General features: G+C 40.2%; 3 protein-coding genes across 3 annotated transcripts in view; 2 read left to right on the forward strand and 1 right to left on the reverse strand.

The window, feature by feature from the left end:
• The window catches only part of LOC118220799, an 84,854-nt gene that overhangs the window by 50,193 nt on the left and 13,795 nt on the right, over positions 1-20,866 (forward strand). The gene's annotated exons all lie outside the window — the stretch shown is intronic.
• LOC118220760 lies at positions 250-6,658 on the forward strand. The gene is made up of 7 exons (XM_035404949.1): positions 250-520; positions 691-1,002; positions 3,952-4,240; positions 4,994-5,208; positions 5,617-5,718; positions 5,849-5,895; positions 6,001-6,658. The coding sequence occupies exons 1-7, from the start codon at positions 478-480 to the stop codon at positions 6,163-6,165; spliced, it is 1,173 nt and encodes a 390-aa protein (XP_035260840.1). The 5' UTR covers positions 250-477; the 3' UTR covers positions 6,166-6,658.
• LOC118220878 (meiotic recombination protein REC8 homolog) lies at positions 18,922-19,991 on the reverse strand. The gene is made up of 3 exons (XM_035405281.1): positions 19,839-19,991; positions 19,572-19,678; positions 18,922-19,393 (listed from the first exon to the last, which is right to left on the reverse strand). The coding sequence occupies exons 1-3, from the start codon at positions 19,841-19,843 to the stop codon at positions 19,278-19,280; spliced, it is 228 nt and encodes a 75-aa protein (XP_035261172.1). The 5' UTR covers positions 19,844-19,991; the 3' UTR covers positions 18,922-19,277.

Below are 20,866 nucleotides of genomic sequence, written 5' to 3' on the forward strand. Positions count from 1 at the left end.
GTGTTTTACATTAGAGCCGTTTTTGTTTTTTTTTGCATGCAAGCCTGCATGCATGGAGTTGTGCCTGTCCTTAAAGGCCAAACAAGTAAATAACAAGTGGTTTCAGCGTGGTTGGAATTTTGGTGGGCTTTTGTTTCTTAAAAGCAGTCGGCAGATCTAAAAACCACGCAGCCTCGATGTTGTTTGTGCGCAAACAGTTAACGTCGGAGCTGGTTGAGACACAGCCTTTGACGGCCTACTTCTCTTTCAAACAGTTTAGTTGCGGTTATTTCTGCGGGTTTTTTCAGTGTCGAGCGTTCGAAATGGCAGAGAAACGGTTGTGTGTGTGGCGAAAGTGTGTTCCATTAACGGAAACTCGCCCTTTGGCTTTTAGCGTGAGAAGGCGAGCCTGAACTTGACACGCATATCTGTAAGCAGTCCGTCTTATCTGGCAGACGAAGCCGGACTGACACACTTGCACCATCGGGTTCTGCGGACATGCCACAGGTTCTCCATTTCATACTCTTCGCTCTGTCCTGCAGTGAGTACTAAATTAGCCTATATATATTTCAAATGTATAGAAAAATTATGGCGGTTAACTTGAAAACATTAAACCAAATAATATGAAATTATAAGATATGCTAATATAATCTGGGTATTTTGGCACTTGTCAGAGATTCTGTTTTAATTCGACCTCTTTGTTTATTGCAGCCGGTTCCGTCTCTTGCTCGATCGTGTTCGCCAGAGCGGGTGAGGATGTCACACTCAGTTGCCAGTGTCCCGGTGGCTGTTACGACGAGCTTGTCCGCTGGGTTCGAATGAATTCGAATGAGACACTGCAAATTATCGATACTAAATGTGAGAAATCGCCGTGCCGATTCACCAGCAAAAGAACAGACGATATCCTGGTTGCCCTGACGATTTTACAGGTGGAATCAGGGGATTCTGGGCGGTATTACTGTGGAGAGCACCTCAGTAGCTACCTCCAGTTTACCGATAATGGGACCGTTTTAACGGTCGGAGGTGAGTATAAACCACGTCCCCAAGTAGTTTTGACTCGAAAAAATTATATTTTGGTCTAAATTGTGGGGAAATGGGTCCGGGCTCGAGATGAACGGGTCGTGATGTCAAAGGACCGTGAGGTTGCCCTGTAACAATTCAGGGTTTAAGACTAGCCGATTAAGATATTTCTGGAAAATGTGTCAGAATAGGATCCTTACTAGGAATCTATGTAAAAACCCATTAATTGCTGACCAAACACACCTCGCACATGCAGCCTAAAACAGTGGCTGACAAGGCTTGTAGTCCACCTCAGTGGTTTTCAGCCTTAGTCCTGGAGGCACAAAACCATCATGCTGTTTATTCATTGCTTGGCGAAGAGGTTGAATTTGATCAAAACTTTATTGGATTGGAGTTACATGGTTTTAAGGAATCGGTGGGCTCAGCCTAAAATTTTAAAGGCATCATAGTAGGCTACAAGGTCTATTAATCAGCCGAGGGGAAAATAATTGCGCCCAACTGCAAATGGCGAATATCGATAATACACAAGCTTGATTATTCATAGCAACATAATAAGAGTAAACCAGTGGTAGAGAAGCAGAATGACTTGCATATGCGATGCAAATATTGAACGTCTTGCCATATGTATGCGTCTCCCAAAGTGGAATGAAACCCGCGATAACCGGCAGAAAAAAACTATGGAATGCTGAGAGAAGGATTCTCAACATCCAGGGTTTCTAGAAAAGTTTGGTTGTACTGAGAGACATTATGTCACCTGCAGTCGCGATTAGATCAAAGACCCCCCAAGTGTACCGATTGTGGTGTCACGGGGATCCACACAGGTTACTCAAACATGAATAACTATAAAAAAAAACACCAAGATTGTATCCAATAGGCCACACTACGGCAGCGGCTCAGATTTAATTTTTCAGGTGTGGCCAACCATGTGTTCATTTATTAGTGTTAAGGCACTGGGCAGCAAACGAGTATTAATGGGCGAAGAATAATAGGCTGAAAAAATCTTCTCCGATAAACCAAAAGTAGGTCAGAACTGTAAATACTGTTTATGGTAGATACTTAAAACAAACGAGCAATTTGTTACGAATGGGGTCTCACTAGTCAAACAAAACGGAGACCACAACGAATGTTTTTAAAGAACAAAAGTTTATTGAAATTGGAATAAATGCACGTGTGTGGGTGCATGTAGGCTATGAGTGTGTGTGCGTGAGTGTCTGGATATGTGTGCGAGTGAGATGTGTAATTAAAAAAAAAAAAGTTGGAACAAAACACAATGTTGCCACTTTCCGTCAGTGGATGGATGAAGAAGCAACCGTCCATTTGGGCTTCCCTACCTGCTTTTTACCTGGCCATCCAAATGCTTTCAGTTCGGGAGTAAATTCAATTAAGGGCTGGTCGGCTCTTTCACATACAACAGGTTAAAAATGACAAGGAAAAAGAAACAGTAGCCAACGGGCAATTAAGAGGCGGGACCGTATCAAATTATTTAATGATGAATTCATCCTAAACTATTGCATCCTCAACTATTCTTTTCTGCATTTGGCCAGAAAATAAAACATTTAAATAGATAGTCTTATAAGAGATTGCGTTTCACTGGCGCAGGCAACGTAGAAAACGTGCGCAATTCACAAATGTAACATTAAAATAAACATTGACACAACCAAATGTATTCTTCCATGTCATTTACAGAGACCAAAATTACTTTTGAAATGTAAATGACATGGAAGATTAAATTGACGTGCAAATAAATGAAAAGGGGAAATGTATAAAAAAATTCCACAAAGACACATTATTTTGAATTTTAAAAAAGGATTTAGTATAACGGTGAAAGTTTTTACTGAAACGTTTTTTTTTTTTTAGTTTTTTTTTTACAGCCACATTACCCACATTAAATAGACATTTAATTTGTCAAAAACCTGAAAATGTACTGAGGGTGTCAACCTACATTTATACCTTGACTAATTTAGATATCACTGATTAAAAATATTGAAATGTGAATGTGTGAAGGTGAATTTGTAAATACTGGATCCTGAGTTCATTTAGCCACAGACAACCCAGAATGCTTGACGTTATTGTTAATAAAATCAAGCTATCCAGGCCCACTTGCCCATTATTTTAGCTGAAATAAGATCCCAGGGACTTTGAAAGAGGGATGATTGTTGGAACATGTTTGGCCAGAGCTTCAGTGATACGGACGGCCGAACTTACGGATGTTTCACAAGGAATCGTGGCTAAGGTGATGGCATGCATGTCGGAAAGATGTCTTCAGCTAGAGGCATCTGTGGTTTAACTGTAATGCCCGTAAATTGGTTCAAGATGCAAGGAAATCAGACAAGCAATTCTGAATCATTTCACTACAAATTTGAACTTGAGAGCATGAGCTTGCAGTTTCATCGAGAACAGCGAGGAGAAGTACAACACAGAGAGGGATGCTATGTTTGGTGTTTCCTATATATTTGGAGTTGCCCGTTCATACTAACAAATATGTAATTTTAGGAATATATCTGCAGCTATACTAAACTGTAGCTAATTGGTTTGTTTTGTAATCTGTTGTTGAAATTGCATCTATTTATGGCACAATAGGGCAGAAAAGGGCTCTTCTAGTAGCAGAATGTTTTCTTAAAAAAATAAATTAAAAAGCAAACATTTGGGCAGAAAATTCAACCTGAAGATGCAATGTGACCTGTACCTGTAAATCAGAAGGGTTGTTGCTTTCATATGATCCTGAGACAAATTAAACTGAGCTGTGAATTCAGATGGGACTTTGGGGAGCATTTATTTAATCCTGATGGCACATTGTTCTGAAATAATTTTAAATATTTTCAGCTTAATTGTATTCTGTTCATCCATTTCACTATGTATTAGTAGACACTGAAATTAAACAAAAACCTGTAAAGATGAAGGAGTATTATTTAACATTTATTTGCACTAATCTGTTGTATTGTTCTTGAGCAGATGTCTGGACAGACCGCAGTGAATTGCATTTGCTGAATGAATGGACAGGTGAGGGTGGAAGCCCAGAGCTGGATTGGAGTGAAGCTCAAACATCAAACAGTAGTCAAGAGTTAATGTCTAAATGGAGGTATGAGACTAAAGCGAGTGACTTCTTGGATGTACGGCACACTGAGTTGCGCTGTGTAGTGACCAGACTCAGTGCCCCCTGGGTAAATATCTACTGGCGGTCGACCCGCGAATCATGGGAAAAAACTGGCCAGACCTCGTCTTTGTCAGCCACCGAGAGAGGGTAAGTGGGGTTCAGGGAAATTTTTGCATTCAAATGGACTATTCTTATTTTGCATAAAAATATGCATTTGAGGGCTTCTGAGTCAGTCAGTTGGTGAAGGCATAAACATAGCTATCGTAAGACTGAACCTGTCATTACCTAACTATAACCTGCAGTCCGCAGTGCAGGGCAGAATTGGCCTCATCCTACCAGGGGTGGGTTAAGTCATCTTGAGTTAACCTTGCATGAACTCCACCCATTAACAAGGTGCCCAGTGCAGTTACTATCAGTGAGAGACGCATCTGTCCTCTGACTAGTGCTTGTTCTCTTGTAGTAATGTGTGGCCTGCATGCTGTAAAATAGTCCCTGACTCTACAGAGCTGCTTACTGTTTATAGATAAACATTAGCCCTCCTTTACCTTATTAAATGGGGCAATAAAATGTAAGGAATATGGTGAGCATGGGTGTGACAGGCTTAAATATGCAATATGTCTCAAAATTAATAATATTTACAAAGTCCATGAAAATAATTCTAATCTTTTTGAACCCAATTTTTTCCCCCCATTGGAGAAGCACATAACCATCTAGAATGTGATTGTATGCTGTAGCATTAAGATTTGCCCTCACTGGAACTAAAGGGCCGAGCCAAAACCATGAAAAACAGGCCCAGACCAAGGGGTGTCCAGACACTTTTGGTCATATAGTGTGCATAAGGAAAGAAAGATGTACAATTAGTCTATGCTTCTCTCTAACTTCTTGCTTTATTGTTTACAGGTACAGGGTAGAGAGCCAGTTGCGAATTGGACTAAAAGTGAAGTCTGACTGGGAGGATGAGTATGAGAATGAATATGAGTACGAGCACGAGTACGGGTACCCAGATAAGATGGTGGAAATGGATGAAGAATTGTGGTGTGAGGTCCAGGTTGGGGTGAATGTCTCTGTTCAGAGCCCAAAGTTTTCATTCCGTCAGCAAACCCATACTGACTCTGGTTAGTATGAGTACACACTTTGTCTATCTGTCTTTCTGTCTGTCGGTCTGTCTGTCTATCTAAATGACATCCTATTATGAATAGTCATCATTTGAATAAACAATTAAGGACATTAACAGGCTGTGCTTATATATCGTATTTTTTAAAAAGCTAAACATCCGCATGTAGGTAGACGTAGGCAACCAGCATGAGAACATGGCACACTACAATCTAATACAACATCGCCACCTGCTGTCTATGGATGTTATTGCACTTGAAACGTACTTCATAATTCCATGGCAATGAATTTATGAATGAATGTATAAATGTGTACAATATGTCATTGTAAATTTAATATAAAGGCTTGGTTGCTAGTATGTTTGTGTATAGCTACTATAATAGTCCAATATGGTTCTATGTGATTTTCAGAATGGTGCAATGGAGTCATATATGGTGAAATAGCCTTTTGTGTGCTCTGTGTGTGCCTTCTCACCCTGCTCATCTGTCACTGTCTCCGCCACCAGCACAAAGGTATGCTGTTCATGCTCCCCTAACACTGAAGGAGAAAATGTGTGAATGACATGCCAGTAAACACCACGTACTGTGACTGAAAGAAATTAGAGGTGTGAGAATTTAGAGGTGTGTTACTCCCCTGTTTCAGGTTCAGAACCATCAGCGACAGAAGTGTCACCAACACTGAACTCTTGCGTAAGCATTTCACATGTACTGTCACATTAACAGCATCATCCAATAACAGAATAAAGTATTTCATTTAGCTAAAGTTACAAATCACATCCATGCATGTCTTTGCAGAGAGATGTGTCCTCGGACATCACCTATGCTCATCTGGATATCAAGAAACAACCCAAGACAGAGAGACGACAAAGACAGAAGAGCAGACAGAAGAACAGTCAGGAAGACAGACTGGTGTACAGCGAAGTGAGACACAAATGTGAAGACAGAGTACTGCATGGGTGAGAGACAGAGATTCGGATACCTACAGAAAGACCCCCTGATACTGCAAGACCTGCTTGTGGGGAGAAGGAAAGAGAGGCAAACAAAGACAGGCAGTCAATTAGGTTTCTGAAAATTCTGTGTTGTTGTCTCTCATTGTAAACTTGCATGGTTTGTCATTTCTACCCAACCTTCTAATTTTGGGGAAACATTAACAGAAATATTTGCCTCCATAAGAACAGTGCTTCCTAAATGTTTATTGCATCACATTTCGTTTGAAGATCGTTTTTTCTGCAGCAAGACAAAATTAATGTGCTACTTGTCACAATGTTTCATAATTTTTCCGTTGATTGATGAGAAATGTGCAGACTGTGCTGGATTTATCTTAAGTGAACAGTTTGGGCAATTACTTTGTTGCCTTAGCTCATGTTTTATATGATGAATTATTCAGTCATTAATTATTAAAAATGTTCAATTTTTTCTCATCTCAAAATAAATTCCTGTGATGCTAACTGTGCATCTTGTTTCTGCTATCTGGAGAGAGTAAAAGATGCTGATATTATATCTGTGTTACCAGCAGATATAAAAGGTTTATGTTCACGCTGTAAGTACAAAAGATTTGCTTCAGCTATTGTAAAGAGGAGATCGGTTGTTCATACTGAAACTCCAGTATTGTCTTGTCCTGTTCAAAAGTTCATTTCATCACCAAACTCATTCTTCAAGTTAATCCTTTTTTGAAGTAACACAGCTGTTGCTAACCACAGCATGGAGGCACATTGGTTAGCACTGCTGCCTCACAGGAAGGGGGTTCAGCCCAGATCCCCTATGCATGGAGTTGGCCTGTTCTCCCTGTGCTCCTGTGGGTTTCCTCTGGGTACACAGGTTTCCTTCCACAGTCCAACGGCATATAGCCCTTGGCCAACACATGAAAATTTAGCCTCCCTGGCTAACTCACATTTGCAGAAATGTTATTAATGGGCATTGACCTTGTCAAATAAACAAATAAATTAGCTTTAATTGTCAGTAATTTAATTATGTTTTTATTTTATTAATTTTGTTTTTTGTTATGCTGAGTCTGAAAGCTTTCTGAAGTTTGCAAGTTTGCGCTGCTGTGGCCATTGCCAGGACTTTCTGTACACCTTAACCATCTTGCTAGAAAGAAAGAGGAGGAGATAAAAGAAAACACAGTGTGCCGTGAAAAATGCGGTTCAGGAAGCAAACTATTCTTGAGGACAGACTGAGAAGGAGGAGGAAATCTCCAGACCTCAAAACATTTGTAAATGTAGCTCAGTCTCAAGGATTTGCAGTTTGCATGTGAAAATCAAGAAAGGACATTCTAAAAGGCCTAATGTGAAAACAGCTTGTGGGGGCCAAAAAAAAATTTTTTTGACATTGATGGAAAAAAAATGGATGTGTTCCCATGTGTTGGACACTAGACACCATAGGACTTAGTAATGGTGAAAAAAATGTATATCCGTTCAGTCTTTAAAAATTAATTAAGTGAAAAACTGCCAAAGAGAGGGCTTAATGAGTTCATTTTAAACAGAAAAACTGAAATAGTCAGTATATTCAGAGGGGAATGTGCAAGATAAATCAGGAAGTATTTTTTTAACCATCAAAGTTGTAATTTAGGTGAAAACTAAGGCTTAATATAGTTTAATGACATAACATCATAGTAAAGACATGTATGTTTTATTCAGGCAGCAGGGGTATGTACGGAGCAAAAGTTTCAACTCAAAATAAACTTGTGGCCAAAATGGTTAACGGTCGAAAAAAAAGCTTAATGGCCGAAAATTGATGTTGATAAATCTCAAAAAAGCTCTCATAGAAATGTAACCTGGGGCTGAGAATGTCTAATTGCCACACCCAAATTTGGAACAGCAACTGTCTGCAACCACAGCCATATTGATGTGGGAACCTCACTGCCTGGGTCTGCCCCTTTTGCACACAGACCTCTACGTTATGAAATGGACGTAGCCACCTGCTTCTCTTGCCAAAGTCAGAAAATGAAAGCCAGGTACAAGAAGCTCTAAAAGCTGTTGAAAGGTTCTCACCACCCATGTGAAAAAATGAACCTGATACCTGAACTATACTATTTTATACTTGAAGTATTATTAAAGTGTGCTGAGTGTACTATTTTCCACATGGGGATCTGATTGTGAACATGAGAAAATGTGCAACATTGGCTCGGAAATGCTCTCCTGGCTCAACAATACCTGACTTCCCTGTTAGGGACACGGTTACCTACCTGGGGACAGGGATTAATAAAACCACCAAGGATATGAGGGATATGAATTTTAATTCATAGTTAGCAAGAGATCTTTCTGCATTCAAGGACTCTGTTACAATTGGAGAAAATCTTGCAAGAGTGTTATATGTTTTTTTCATCACTAGAGGCCCCCAAAACTGTGTCATATGTCAACTACTTTTGATAGATTGCATTTTCATCTGGATAAATAAACCCATAGTATAAAAAAGAAGCAATCAGCAATGAAATCAAGGATAGAATGTGTTAGATTCTAGTTATTAAATCAAGTAATTAATATTAGTTGGATAGAAAGATACATGGTTAACCCCATAATCTCTGGGATATGCTTCCCAATTTAGGTTTTTAATTTCTTTCTTTGATGTTCTTTCACTCTGGGCAAGCTTCCTGTTAAACTGACCCTAATGTGTTGGTCACTTACAGTTACATGCAAAGACATTGGGAGAGTGATACATTTTTTTTTTTTTTTTTTGGATCTGTACTCCAGAGCATTGCATTTGAAATAAAGCAATGAATATGAGATTAAATTATTATAGACTATCATCTTTAATTTGAGGATATTTAATAAGATAAGATGAGATAAGATATACTTTATTAATCCCCAGGTGGGGAAATTTGGGTGTTATAGCAGCAGATAATTTACATCCACATTTAATAATCCATGAAGGAATTACAGACCTTTTTATATATAGTTCTAACATTTTAGGAGAGCAAACGTGACTGGACAAATCAACACAACATGAAATAGCCCATATTTAGTACTTTGTGGCAAGTTCTTTGCATTTGATGACTGCCTGAAATCCGCAACTCACAGACATCACTAGATGCTGGATATCTTCCCTGGTGATGCTCTGCCAGGCCTGTGCTGCAGCCATCTTCAGTTCCTATTTATTTCTGGTGTGCTTTGCCTTCAGTCTTTTCTTCAGTAAGTGAAACATGTATTTATCTGGATTCACCATTGGTATTTGACTTGACCAGTCAAGAACATTACACTTTTTGGCCCTGAAAAGCTCCTTGGTTGCTTTAGTAGTATAGAGACACACACAAAGTATGGTCACATTTCATGCTTGACATTATATTTCTGAGATTTTTATGTGTATGTGCCTGTATTTTTAAATACATCAAAGCTTTTCAGCTGTAACTCCTACTCTCTCACCACATGGGAGAGCTGTGGTTAAACAGGAGCTGTAGATTATTCATGGGGTTGTGTGAGGCTTCTTCTCTTGACAGAGAACATCCTACACAATGCAACACCACAAAAGTCTACTGTCTGCATTGTTTCCTGTTTTAAACAGGCATAATTAACTGTTCACTGGTATAACATGCCTGGGACTTAACAGTATGTTTGGGGCCATTTTCCTGCTGCAAGGTGACGGCCAATCAAGTTTTGAGGCATTTGGCCTTATCTGAGCAGATAAGATGTTGCTGTACACTTCAGAATCCAACACTTTAGAATCCATCCTGCCACTGCCATCAGCAGCCACATCATTAATGAGGACAACTAAGCCAGTTCCAGTGGCAGCCGTACATGCCCAAGCCATACACTACGGCCATCTTGTTTCACAGATGAGGGGGGTGTGATGGAGTGGGGATTTTGGGAGACCAACCACGACTGAACAGGGGGTTCTTTAACCACAGTCTCAAGAGCCAAGGACAGCGGAAAAATAACGGAAAGGAAAACAATACTCCTAAGGGAGAGTATCCCAAAGAAAAACTCTACAACACACACACTGGATTAAAAAAAAAACTGAAGCTTAAGGAGTATGAACTTTCTGAAAATAAAACAAAACTGCCGGAGCAGAAAACGGAGCAACTCAAAGAAAACAGACCTCGAACCGACGCTGAAAAAGTAACACCCTAAAGAAAGAATTCTGAGTTTAAGTTGTGGCACTAACTTGTTGCCAACAATCTAATAAGATAGGCTGTTGTGCTAATTTTATAGCCACAACAATCCTGTTTACCTTTTACCTTTTACCTCGCTTGACAGATTACCGGCTCTCGTGCAACGTAAGTGACACTGAAGCAAAGCTTATCGGCTTCCTGGGGGTTTAAATCAAGCGGCCAAAACCAGACTTCGTTTTTGAAGTTCCTGGTTGCTCACTAGCGCCACTACGGTTGGCTCCAGTATAGGTGTTTTCATATTCGGTGTCCATGTAAGTCTACGGTACAAATACGGTCAAAATACAAAGTCAATTATTTTTTCTCATGAGAACAAATAGTCACAATATGTGTATTTATTCGTCGTATTACTGTCCATGGGTTGTTTCATGATTTATTGTGTCATTTGGGCACTGTTATAATATTTGTTGTGGACCAATGAGGTACAGCTTGCGTCACTTCCGGATTACTGCAGAGGACTGAGCTACAGTAGGGGCTACAATCTGTGGTCACTGGGGTGGGAGGTGGCGTCTCTTGGCCTTGACATTGCGGCTCCGACCACGGTCCACCTGTGCGAAGTCAGAAAATGCAGGCATCCCATTTTGTAGTGGTTTCATTATAGCGTGTGCTATTTACAGCTGCACTAGACGACCATAAAATAATCCTCCTCTGAAGTTTTGCGGTAGCCGAGTCATTTTTACTATTTCCTTTAGCCCACTTAACCAAATAATTAGTTGGCAGAAAGCGTAATCAGCTAACGCTCATTTGCTATATGTGGTAGTCCAGTAGCCTATGCTAAAACAGTTCGCAACTTCGGCTACCAAGCCATTTGACTAGCTAGCTAACCCTAACCGGCAAATATTCCATCTGTCAAACGTGTCTGACGGCTTGTCAGTCGTGTACATTCCGTAAATGTCTACCTGGGCTATGCTGCACGAATGTGACAAAGCTAGAAGCTAGCAAGAAAATAATAATAATTAGAAATTCAATGTACATTATTTTTGTCTTTATGCAACAGGTGGAAAACGTGCTCTTCAAAGTGCGTTGTCATATTTACACGCCTGTAGATCACTTATTAAAATACTTGGTAGATTTGTTAATCACCGCTGACAGTGTTAATTTTTATTCGGTAAAAATAACTTGCGAACGATCGGTCAGCTAGCGTCACCCAGCAAGTAAACACCGCAAACGGCGATGGAGTAGTAGCAGTTAATGGCTCATTAACTGATTGTGGCGAAAACCTACGACGATAACTTGCTTGGTTAACAGCAGGTCTACCAGACAGTTATATGAAAATTAGCCTAGTCAAATCACCAGTGGTCTACACATCTCTGATTGATTGACCATCAGTGCAGTGGATGTTCTTCCCCTGTAGTTCATATTGCTAATGCGTGAGCTAACCACGGATAGCTTACCTAGCTCACTGGCAAGCTGATATGCTAGCTAAGCATATTCGTTTTGCCGAGAAACATAAATTGAAGATAACTGAACATAATTGTATGATTAATGTCATACATATAACGTGATTACATGACACAGTACAGTCACGGATGGAAATTAAACTCCGTAAACATTTGATCATATATTTTAAAACATAACGGCAGACAGTCAGCTAGCCTCAAGTTCGTTCTGCAATCGTTCGTTCAGGTTGATGGGCTTTTCCGCACCGGGCTGTCAATCACATTGAAAATCACAATACCGCTTAACTCTATGGTTTTGTCTCCAAATCGAGAACATGGCCGCGCCCGCCATTGAGCTTCAAAACGTGTTTTACAGACCCACGGAGAGGCAATGGGTGACGTCACAGTAGCTTTGTCCATATTTTTTACAGTCTCTGTTCAAAACGTGTTTTAGAGACCCACGGAGAGTCAATGGGTGACGTCACAGTAGCTTTGTCCATATTTTTTACAGTCTCTGGTTTAAATAGAACGCCAACAGTTGCAAATGGTAAAAAGAAATTTGCACGTGTATAATTCAATCAACTCAATGGCCGTAATAACTGAAGAAAAGGCGCATAAAAAAACCAATGGCCGTAATAACTGAAGAAAAGGCGCAGAGGGGAAAATAAATGGTGGTATCAGCCAAAACCATGACAAGGGGTGCTTTTGATCATGAGCAGTCCCTTCCTTTCTGCACACTTTCATCTTTCTTTCACCTTGGTACATGTTCATACTCATCTCGTTTGCCTCATCTGTCCATAAGACTTTATTCCAGGACTCTACGGTTTGTAATGTACTTTTAGAAAAATCTAACCCCGGCTATTCTGTTTTTGAGGTTTACTGGTGGTTTACATTTTTTGGTGAACCATCTGAGGTTATGCTGATGTAGTCTTTCTCTTTATAATAGCCGTTGACACATCCATTTTTTTCCACAATGAAAAAAGTCTGGTCCAAATATAGCAACGGGCCCATCCTATCCTTCTCTACATTCAGAAATCAATGCTATTAGCATGATGTAATAACGTAACATTTATTAGAGATATGCATAATAGGAAGCTTGTTCATGCAGTCATATACCAGGGGGCCTCTACTTACAATGTCACCTGGAATCAGTCACAGACTTTTCGAGCCTTTGGTTGTCTAATACCACAGCAGACTAGACTAAAATATATACAGTATTGTTTTTACTCCTTCTGGAAATGACTAATAAGGGGGAAAAAATAAAATATAATTTTAGGTTTAGTTCAGTTGGTTCATAGTATGCCAGTACACTCTAGGATCTATAGGCCACAGTGTGAATACAGACAGTATTGTTAGTATAAACATGTAGCATAAGACTGAGCTTTTTAATCAGAGTCATTAAATAAATCAAGTGATTCCTGTAAACTTAGAGTGAATGTTTTCAACAGCACTATTAACACAACTGATCATTAACAGGAAGCTGGTATAATAGCAATGTGTTGTTAACAGTTATGCGATGCTCAGTTACGTTGTCTGATTGTCTTTGTAAATTTCCAAGACTACCTCACTACATACACAATATAGACACTAATAACAAGTGTGGCACCGCACTGGGCGTGACGGTGCAGGCGGGGCGGCACAGAAATACACAGACTGGAGGTTTGGGGAAAAATAGCCCAACAGGGCCTTTTATTTAACAAAAATTATATACAAAAACAAAACCGTACTCAACAACTAAAGTTTTTTGTCTGAATTAAATTAAAGTAAAGTAACTGAAATTAGGGGTAACAACGACGGGAGACAGCTGAGGGGATCCCTCTTCAAAGCAGGAAGAGGGATGTGATCCTGCATCTCTACCGGATTCTGAAAGACAGGAAAAACATTACAAACAGGTATTAACAGCTCTGCTGCAGCCCAAAAACCGTCTCCTCAAGGGAGACAAAGGCCTCCTTTTAAGCTCCCAGCCCATTTCCCTGGAGTGGCGGCAGCTGTGTCGCCTCATTGATTTCAGGTGCGTTGAGTGCAAAGCAGGGAGTTGGGGAATTTCCAGGTTGCCGCTCTCCAGGGTCCTGTGGCTGGGCTTCATAGAATGGCGCTGTCCCTGGTCCTGAACAGCTGGCCTGGTGGCAGGTTTGAGCTGATGCCTATAAGGCTGGGAGGGGCACTGCGGGGGCATGCCCCGATCCACGCCACACAAGATTATTCTGAAAATGATCAATAAATGCACATTTTAATTTAAAAGAACTGATTGCGTGTAATAAAAAGTAAAACTAAGTATTTTTGTTGGTATATAATAAAACCCTTTGATGAAGAATCGCACATACATTATACAATATATTTATCATATGCACTCACATTGAGTCATTGAATGTTGATATCAGCCAGATAACCAAAACAAAACATAAACAGTACATCTTATGAATATTAATTCATATCTAATATGAAATATTACAGCATTTTAAAAAATATAACTGGATGTGCTGATAATTGAGAGTCATGCACCAAAATCTTTGGCACTCAGTAGATGAAGTTACCCTATGAAGTAAGTTTCCATCCAAGTTAGTTTCCACTGCACAAATGTGCATGCAGGGGGTGAGAATCTCTCTCTCTCTCTCTCTCTCTCTCTCTCTCACACACACACACACACACACAAACACATACACTGTGGGTGGGTGTGTAATGATGAGATACTTCTCTCTTTTTTGGTTTTGCAAAATCTGAAACAGTTCATTACAATTCATCTCATCATGATTTCGTTATTCATAGTTTTGCTGATTATCCTCAAGTACCGTGAGTATTTGCTATTATTATTATTATTATTGTTGTTGTTGTTGTTGTTGTTGTTGTTGTCGTCGTATGCAAGTACTTGAAGGTGGATCATGTTTAACTCCGTTTTCTGTTCCTTAGAAACTGCTGAAGGTTTGGTTAACCCTGCTCCTATAGTATTCAAGGACAAAGGGCAAAATGTGACCATCCATAGCCGTGACGATTTATGACACATCCGTCAGCTGGTACCGTCTGAGACCGAGTGGAAAGATGGAGCAAGTAACTAATTTCTACCCATACAAGTTAAAGGACGGTCGTTACAGGGGAGAGCTTCGCGTGGACTCTAAAGCCGGGCACCCACCGCACGCGTATCGACCGCGAGCGCACTACGCGCGTATTACGCGCGTAACTGAAGCGTAGTTGAAGTACTGTTATTACAACGGCAGCGGGCGACGTCGTCTCCACCAGATGCGAACGCGTCGCGTACCGGCTGCGAAGCTCGCGCGACACAAGCGAACTGAAGCGTAGTTTTTCGCTTCTGTTCTATTTTTTCGGCTTGTCGCGCGTCACGGTGGCCTGTTTATACACAGAAATATGCTCTAAAATGCTAGGTATACATGCTCTGATTTATATTTCATCCTTATATTACTGGGGGTGTGTCCCTAGTTACCTCCCAGATATTTTATAAGCAGCAAAAAAAAAAAAAAATACAAGCCTTTTCGTTTTGTAAAAATAAATAAATAAATAACTGGAACCTGGGGAAAAGGCAAACTTAGTTTCGCTGTCTTATTTGCGGAGGGGGTGGGGTAAATTTGAAAATACACCACAGAAAATCGTAGCCTATTGAATGACGTAGAAGTGAATGCACCGAGCAGCGGTTTGTTAGCTCGAATGTTGGAAGGTAGTTTTTAACCAACCATTGCTCAGCCTATTTGACTTCTCCGATGTCTTCGTTCGCCGTGCTTTCAAAAAGGGCTTGTTAATAAAAATCAGATAATCCACAGAGCTTTAAAAAAATCAGATTATTTAGTGGTCTTGCCGATGAAAATGCACCTATTTTATAAATGAAGTTGTAAGCAAGCCTTTTTTGCACTTGTACTTCAAAGCTTCCGGTGTTCATGACGTTGTGGTGTTCAAAAGTTTAAACTGTTATCTTTTTGACGATGAACTGATTTTACTAAATATGATCATATAAATGTTTTGACGTGAATAACAAGACGACACGGGAATTCCCAATGGTTGATTATGGATTATTATTATTATTATTATTATGATCATTACATATTCTTCACAAAGTTGGCACGCTTGTTAACCAAGCAAATAAATTAATACCGTTTGAGATTGTTATGCAGGCTACGTTGCGATTTAAGTTTATGGTAATTCTTTAAAGCGTTTACTTTCTCACGTATTTACATATAAAAAAATATTAAGAAATATTACCAAATTAACAGAATGAAAAATGTCTCTCACTAAGTATTCACTTAACCCATAATCAAAAGTCCTGAACAAACGTGAAATACACGATGTAAGCCCACTGCAGACTGCGAGAGCTACTGGGAATATATAGCTTTTACGCAAGCCTTTGCGCAACACAAACGGAACCAGTGGAGACACCCTACGCGTCGCGTCGTGCTGCTTCGCCCTGCTGTTTACGCGACGCTTACGCGACGCGTGCGGTGGGTGCCCGGCGTAAGGATCCGCATCTAACCGTCTCCAGTGCAACAATCGGCGACTCCGGACGCAGCTTCGCCGCGGTGCTTTCTGACAAATACTTCAAATTGGGTCCCTCCACAGTTGTAGACGTAATAGGTAAGATACAAGTGGATGCCATGGCAGAATTACGTTGGGGATTCTTCTGCAAAATTGTCTTTGTATAGAGCAACATTTCTGCGATATTGCTGATTGCAATATTTGTAAACCGGAAGGTCGATCTCATAACAATTATCTGTGTATAGGATATATATATATATACATATATATATATATATACACCGATCAGGCACAACATTAAAACCATCTGCCTAATATTGTGTGCGTCCCCCTCGTGAAAAACAGCTCTGACCCGTCGAGAGTTTGTAAAATCATGTGGAGATAATTCACCCTCTAACAATATCTTAGCTTTTTATCGCGCTGTAGCAACTAACAGCGTAATAAACTACCAATAGTGTAATAACTCCCAATAACGTAATCCATTTCAATTTTTTTATGTAATAAAAAACAATTAATGTAATAAGTAGTAGTAGTGTACTTTATTGATCCTCGCAGGGAATTTGCACTGTTGCAGAATCACCTGTACCACCTCAGTTGCAAGCGTTGGTATCTTTTCATGCACTCTTTCATACTTTTTTCTGAGAGTGTTTTTAAAACACAGCAGAACAAAGTCTCGGCTATCATTGCCACGAGGACATTGTTGAAGCTGAACCTATCAAAAGTCACTGTGAATAGACTACACTCTGCATCTTGTATTTGGAAAATTCTAATTTCACCATTTAATCATATTATAGCGAGCGGACTATAAGCAGTGGGCACTGTATAACTGGTTTGTTCTGTTCATGGACATTTGGCTCTTTGTAACGTGAACCCTATGAGTTTCAAAAACAGAAATCTCACAATATCTACATTCATTTGATAAGATTTCTCAAACTGGGAAAAAAATTTGAAACCATTCGACTTCAAAGACAACTGAGTTTGAGGCAGAGCTAAAATATTTGATTCAGTAGTCTTCCTTTCATCCAACCACAAACGCCAAATTCAGTTGTCCAACAATAAGGGCTTCAAAGATTCAACAGAAACAAAAGAGGGAAAAAGTAATAAAAATATAAATAAAATCTGATTGAATTTGCTCACATTCTTCACCACCCAATTTGCTATTCTCCCCCAGTTACTGAACACACAACACCCCCAACACCCCAGATAGTTTTGAACATCTCCACTTGAAGCTTATCATAAATAAACTCAAAGTTTTACTCTGGTACAAATTAAATCTGAACATTACAACAAAATCAAATTCTGCCGTTTGTACCATAGAATCTTTGTGGCTTTTCAAAATAGCCAGTTTTTCCTGACCAAGAAGAAAGACTTCAAATGTGCATCTGTGCTTTCATCCCTAGTGGACACATAAATACAAACAGTTTCAGAGAACACACAAGACAACACATTAAACATGGCCTCAATATTCTCAATTATTGATTACAGTTCAGCTGTCAGTGACTATTTGTCTTTGATCGCTCCCTTGTCTTGTTGAATTATTGAGAGTGCTGAGTGATTTGGATAACACTTAATTACCTGCTTTTCAATTTTGTTTTATTTATAAAGATAAATAGTTATGCCATAGGATTGTGGGAAGTTTCATTCCTACCTCAACACGTTTTGTAAGATAGACAATGAAAATGGCAATGGCAATACAAAATCTGTACAGAAACATGGTTCTCAACTGTAATGTCAAACAACTATGTGGTTATTAATCTAACTCTGCTATGTGAGCGAAGGTTATCAGTTCAGGAAATGCTTGAAACAGGAGGCATAACTTTCCCTAAGTGTGTCCACCAATCAATGTCAGGTTATAATTAGATTTATTTAACCAGGTAGGTCAGTTGAGAACAGATCCTCATTTACGGTGATGACCGGGCATGTAATTTTAATCTCATAAAAAACACGTTTTCAACGTACAAAAATGCCAAGTTACTCAAAAGTATTGATATCAAAATGATGCAGTACTACAAACAATATAGGCTATCTTGCCTCACCGAAATGACATAAGATGTATTTCAAAGCAATGCTACCCAATATTTCCTCAGTTCTTTCAAGTCACTTTTGTACGTTGAAAACGTGTTTTTTATGAGATTAACTTTACCGAAAGGCTCCCAACATAGAGGGAAATTAGGAAATTTGGATTCCATTTTTCCCATGGCATGCAGGAACTGCCGCCGTGGGCTGTGCATGGCAAATTGTGGTCACTCACTCACTCACGGATGACCTTTGAGGGATGTTTTGCGCAGGCGGTGCCAGCTAAAATGTGTTTGCGGGAGTGAGTTGCGCCGTGGGTCTGGACGGTTCCGTGCTTGTTTATACCAGGAATTGCTCAGGGCAGGACTGAATGAACAGTAAATGGCTTTTCAGGTTGTGTGTTGGCCATGTTTGGTTATGGAGAACGATGCATTAGGAGCTTACATGCATATGTATTCTTACAGTACATGAGCAAAAAGAGGATTCTAATTTTAAGTCAGCACTTGGTGTCATGAGTTGTGTAACGTGATATTTGCAGATCGTTAGGATGAATGAAAATGAATATAATTAGCCAATAACCGGTCTGATCTGAGTGCTGTTGTGGAAATTGTCACAATCAACTTATGTTTGTGCTTCATTGCCTCTTGGTCTTACAAAACATAAGCTTGCAACGGTGCTTTTAATACACGGTGTTTCTCCAAAACATGTAAAAAAAAAAAAAAAAACTAACACATCAGACGAAAGTCAAGGTTTAAACTAGAGCTGCAGTGGTTTATTCATGTGCACTACATTTCCTGTAATGTAATACCACTTAATCACAACCACAGAATTTAACAATTGTACATTTTTCAGTAAAGCTTGACACCACTGAATAATATTAATATTTTAAACATTTTTTTAGAAAAGGAACAGGGACATAAACATTAATGCGAATTAGCAGAAATTCATAATGGTAAAAACACATTACACTCAAACTCCAACAAGTGCTGAATTACATATGTTCTAATCACAAATATGTCTTCCAATAAAACATTTCTAAAGAACGTTATTACTGGTAATGTAGACGGTTTGAACTGTATTTGTGAGTTTCGGTAAACGTATCAGTCTGTGTGCGGCACCCAGTCCCCCTCCTCCTCGTACTGAGGTCCTTTTGCAATCATAATGGTGCCATAAGATTCCTCCTGTTCCACACTGAGTATCCTTCCTGAAACAAACACTGTTAGTGGGAAAGAAACCCACAAAAGTCACACATGAATACCTACAAATACTCCATACCATCAATACAGTTCAGAGACCAGCAAACCACAATGCTTAGCATTGACAGTAGTCTACGCAGCAGACACATTTACAGTTCTGCACACAATCGTCCGAAGAGTCTCGGGAATTGGGCTCACCGAGTAGTGCGGAAAAGGAGCACGCCACAGTACTGCGGTCAGCCAGAGGGGGCAGCAGAGAGTGGAAGGACACCTCGCTGTGCTCCTGGAGGGGCTCCCGCAGCATGCTGTGAGGGAGACAGGAAGTAAAGCTCAGCTCCGACACCCTCAGGCCCCAGAGCGCACGGATAGAGACAGAGGCCCTGGGACTGGGACACATGCACTCAGATGCAGGAAGATGAAAACACAGACAGAGACACGGGGGAATACGGGCAGAGTGAACATTACCCCATGAGATTCACTCTGGTCAGGACCACCTGCTTCAGCTCTCCCTCTGCCGGCCTCGCTTCCTCCTCAGGAATATCCTCCAGCGGGAAGAGAATCTCTCCTGTAGGAGACCTGCTCACACACACACACACACACACACACACACCACACACACACACACACCACACACACACACATACACACCACACACACACGCACACACACATACACACCACACACACACACGCACACACACATACACACCACACACACACACATACACACACACATACACACCACACACACACGCACACACACATACACACCACACACACACACGCACACACACATACACACCACACACACACACACACACACATACACACCACACACACACACATACACACCACACACACATACACACCACACACACACACACACACACATACACACCACACACACACACATACACACACACACACACACACACGCACACACACATACACACCACACACACACACGCACACACACATACACACCACACACACACACACACACACACACATACACGCACACACACATACACACCACACACACACACACACACACCACACACACACACGCACACACACATACACACCACACACACACAAAGACACAGACACACATACACACACAGACACACACACACATACACAAAGGCATTTCTTATTTAATAGAGGAAATGATGGTGACAATATGGTGATATTCTGAGATTTTTAGTGTAAAATCGAAAGGGCTAAGTAAATAAGACATTATCATTATTGTTATTATTACTATTATTAGTATTGTTGTTATTATTATTATTATTAGGTTTAACTTATGCCTCCAAAAAATAGCACATGACATCTCTCTTATTCTGGCTTGTGATCACTCACGGTGCCTCTGTGGTGTTCCAAGTCTTTCCACCAGGGGGCGCTGGGGGGATGTTTCTTCAGGTACCTTCCACTGCTTTCATTTGCACACAAACAACAACCTCAGCCATCACAGCATCAAACTGGTGTGCGCCT

This window comes from Anguilla anguilla, chromosome 1 (assembly GCF_013347855.1).
Source record: "Anguilla anguilla isolate fAngAng1 chromosome 1, fAngAng1.pri, whole genome shotgun sequence".
NCBI classification, from domain to species: Eukaryota; Metazoa; Chordata; class Actinopteri; order Anguilliformes; family Anguillidae; genus Anguilla; species Anguilla anguilla.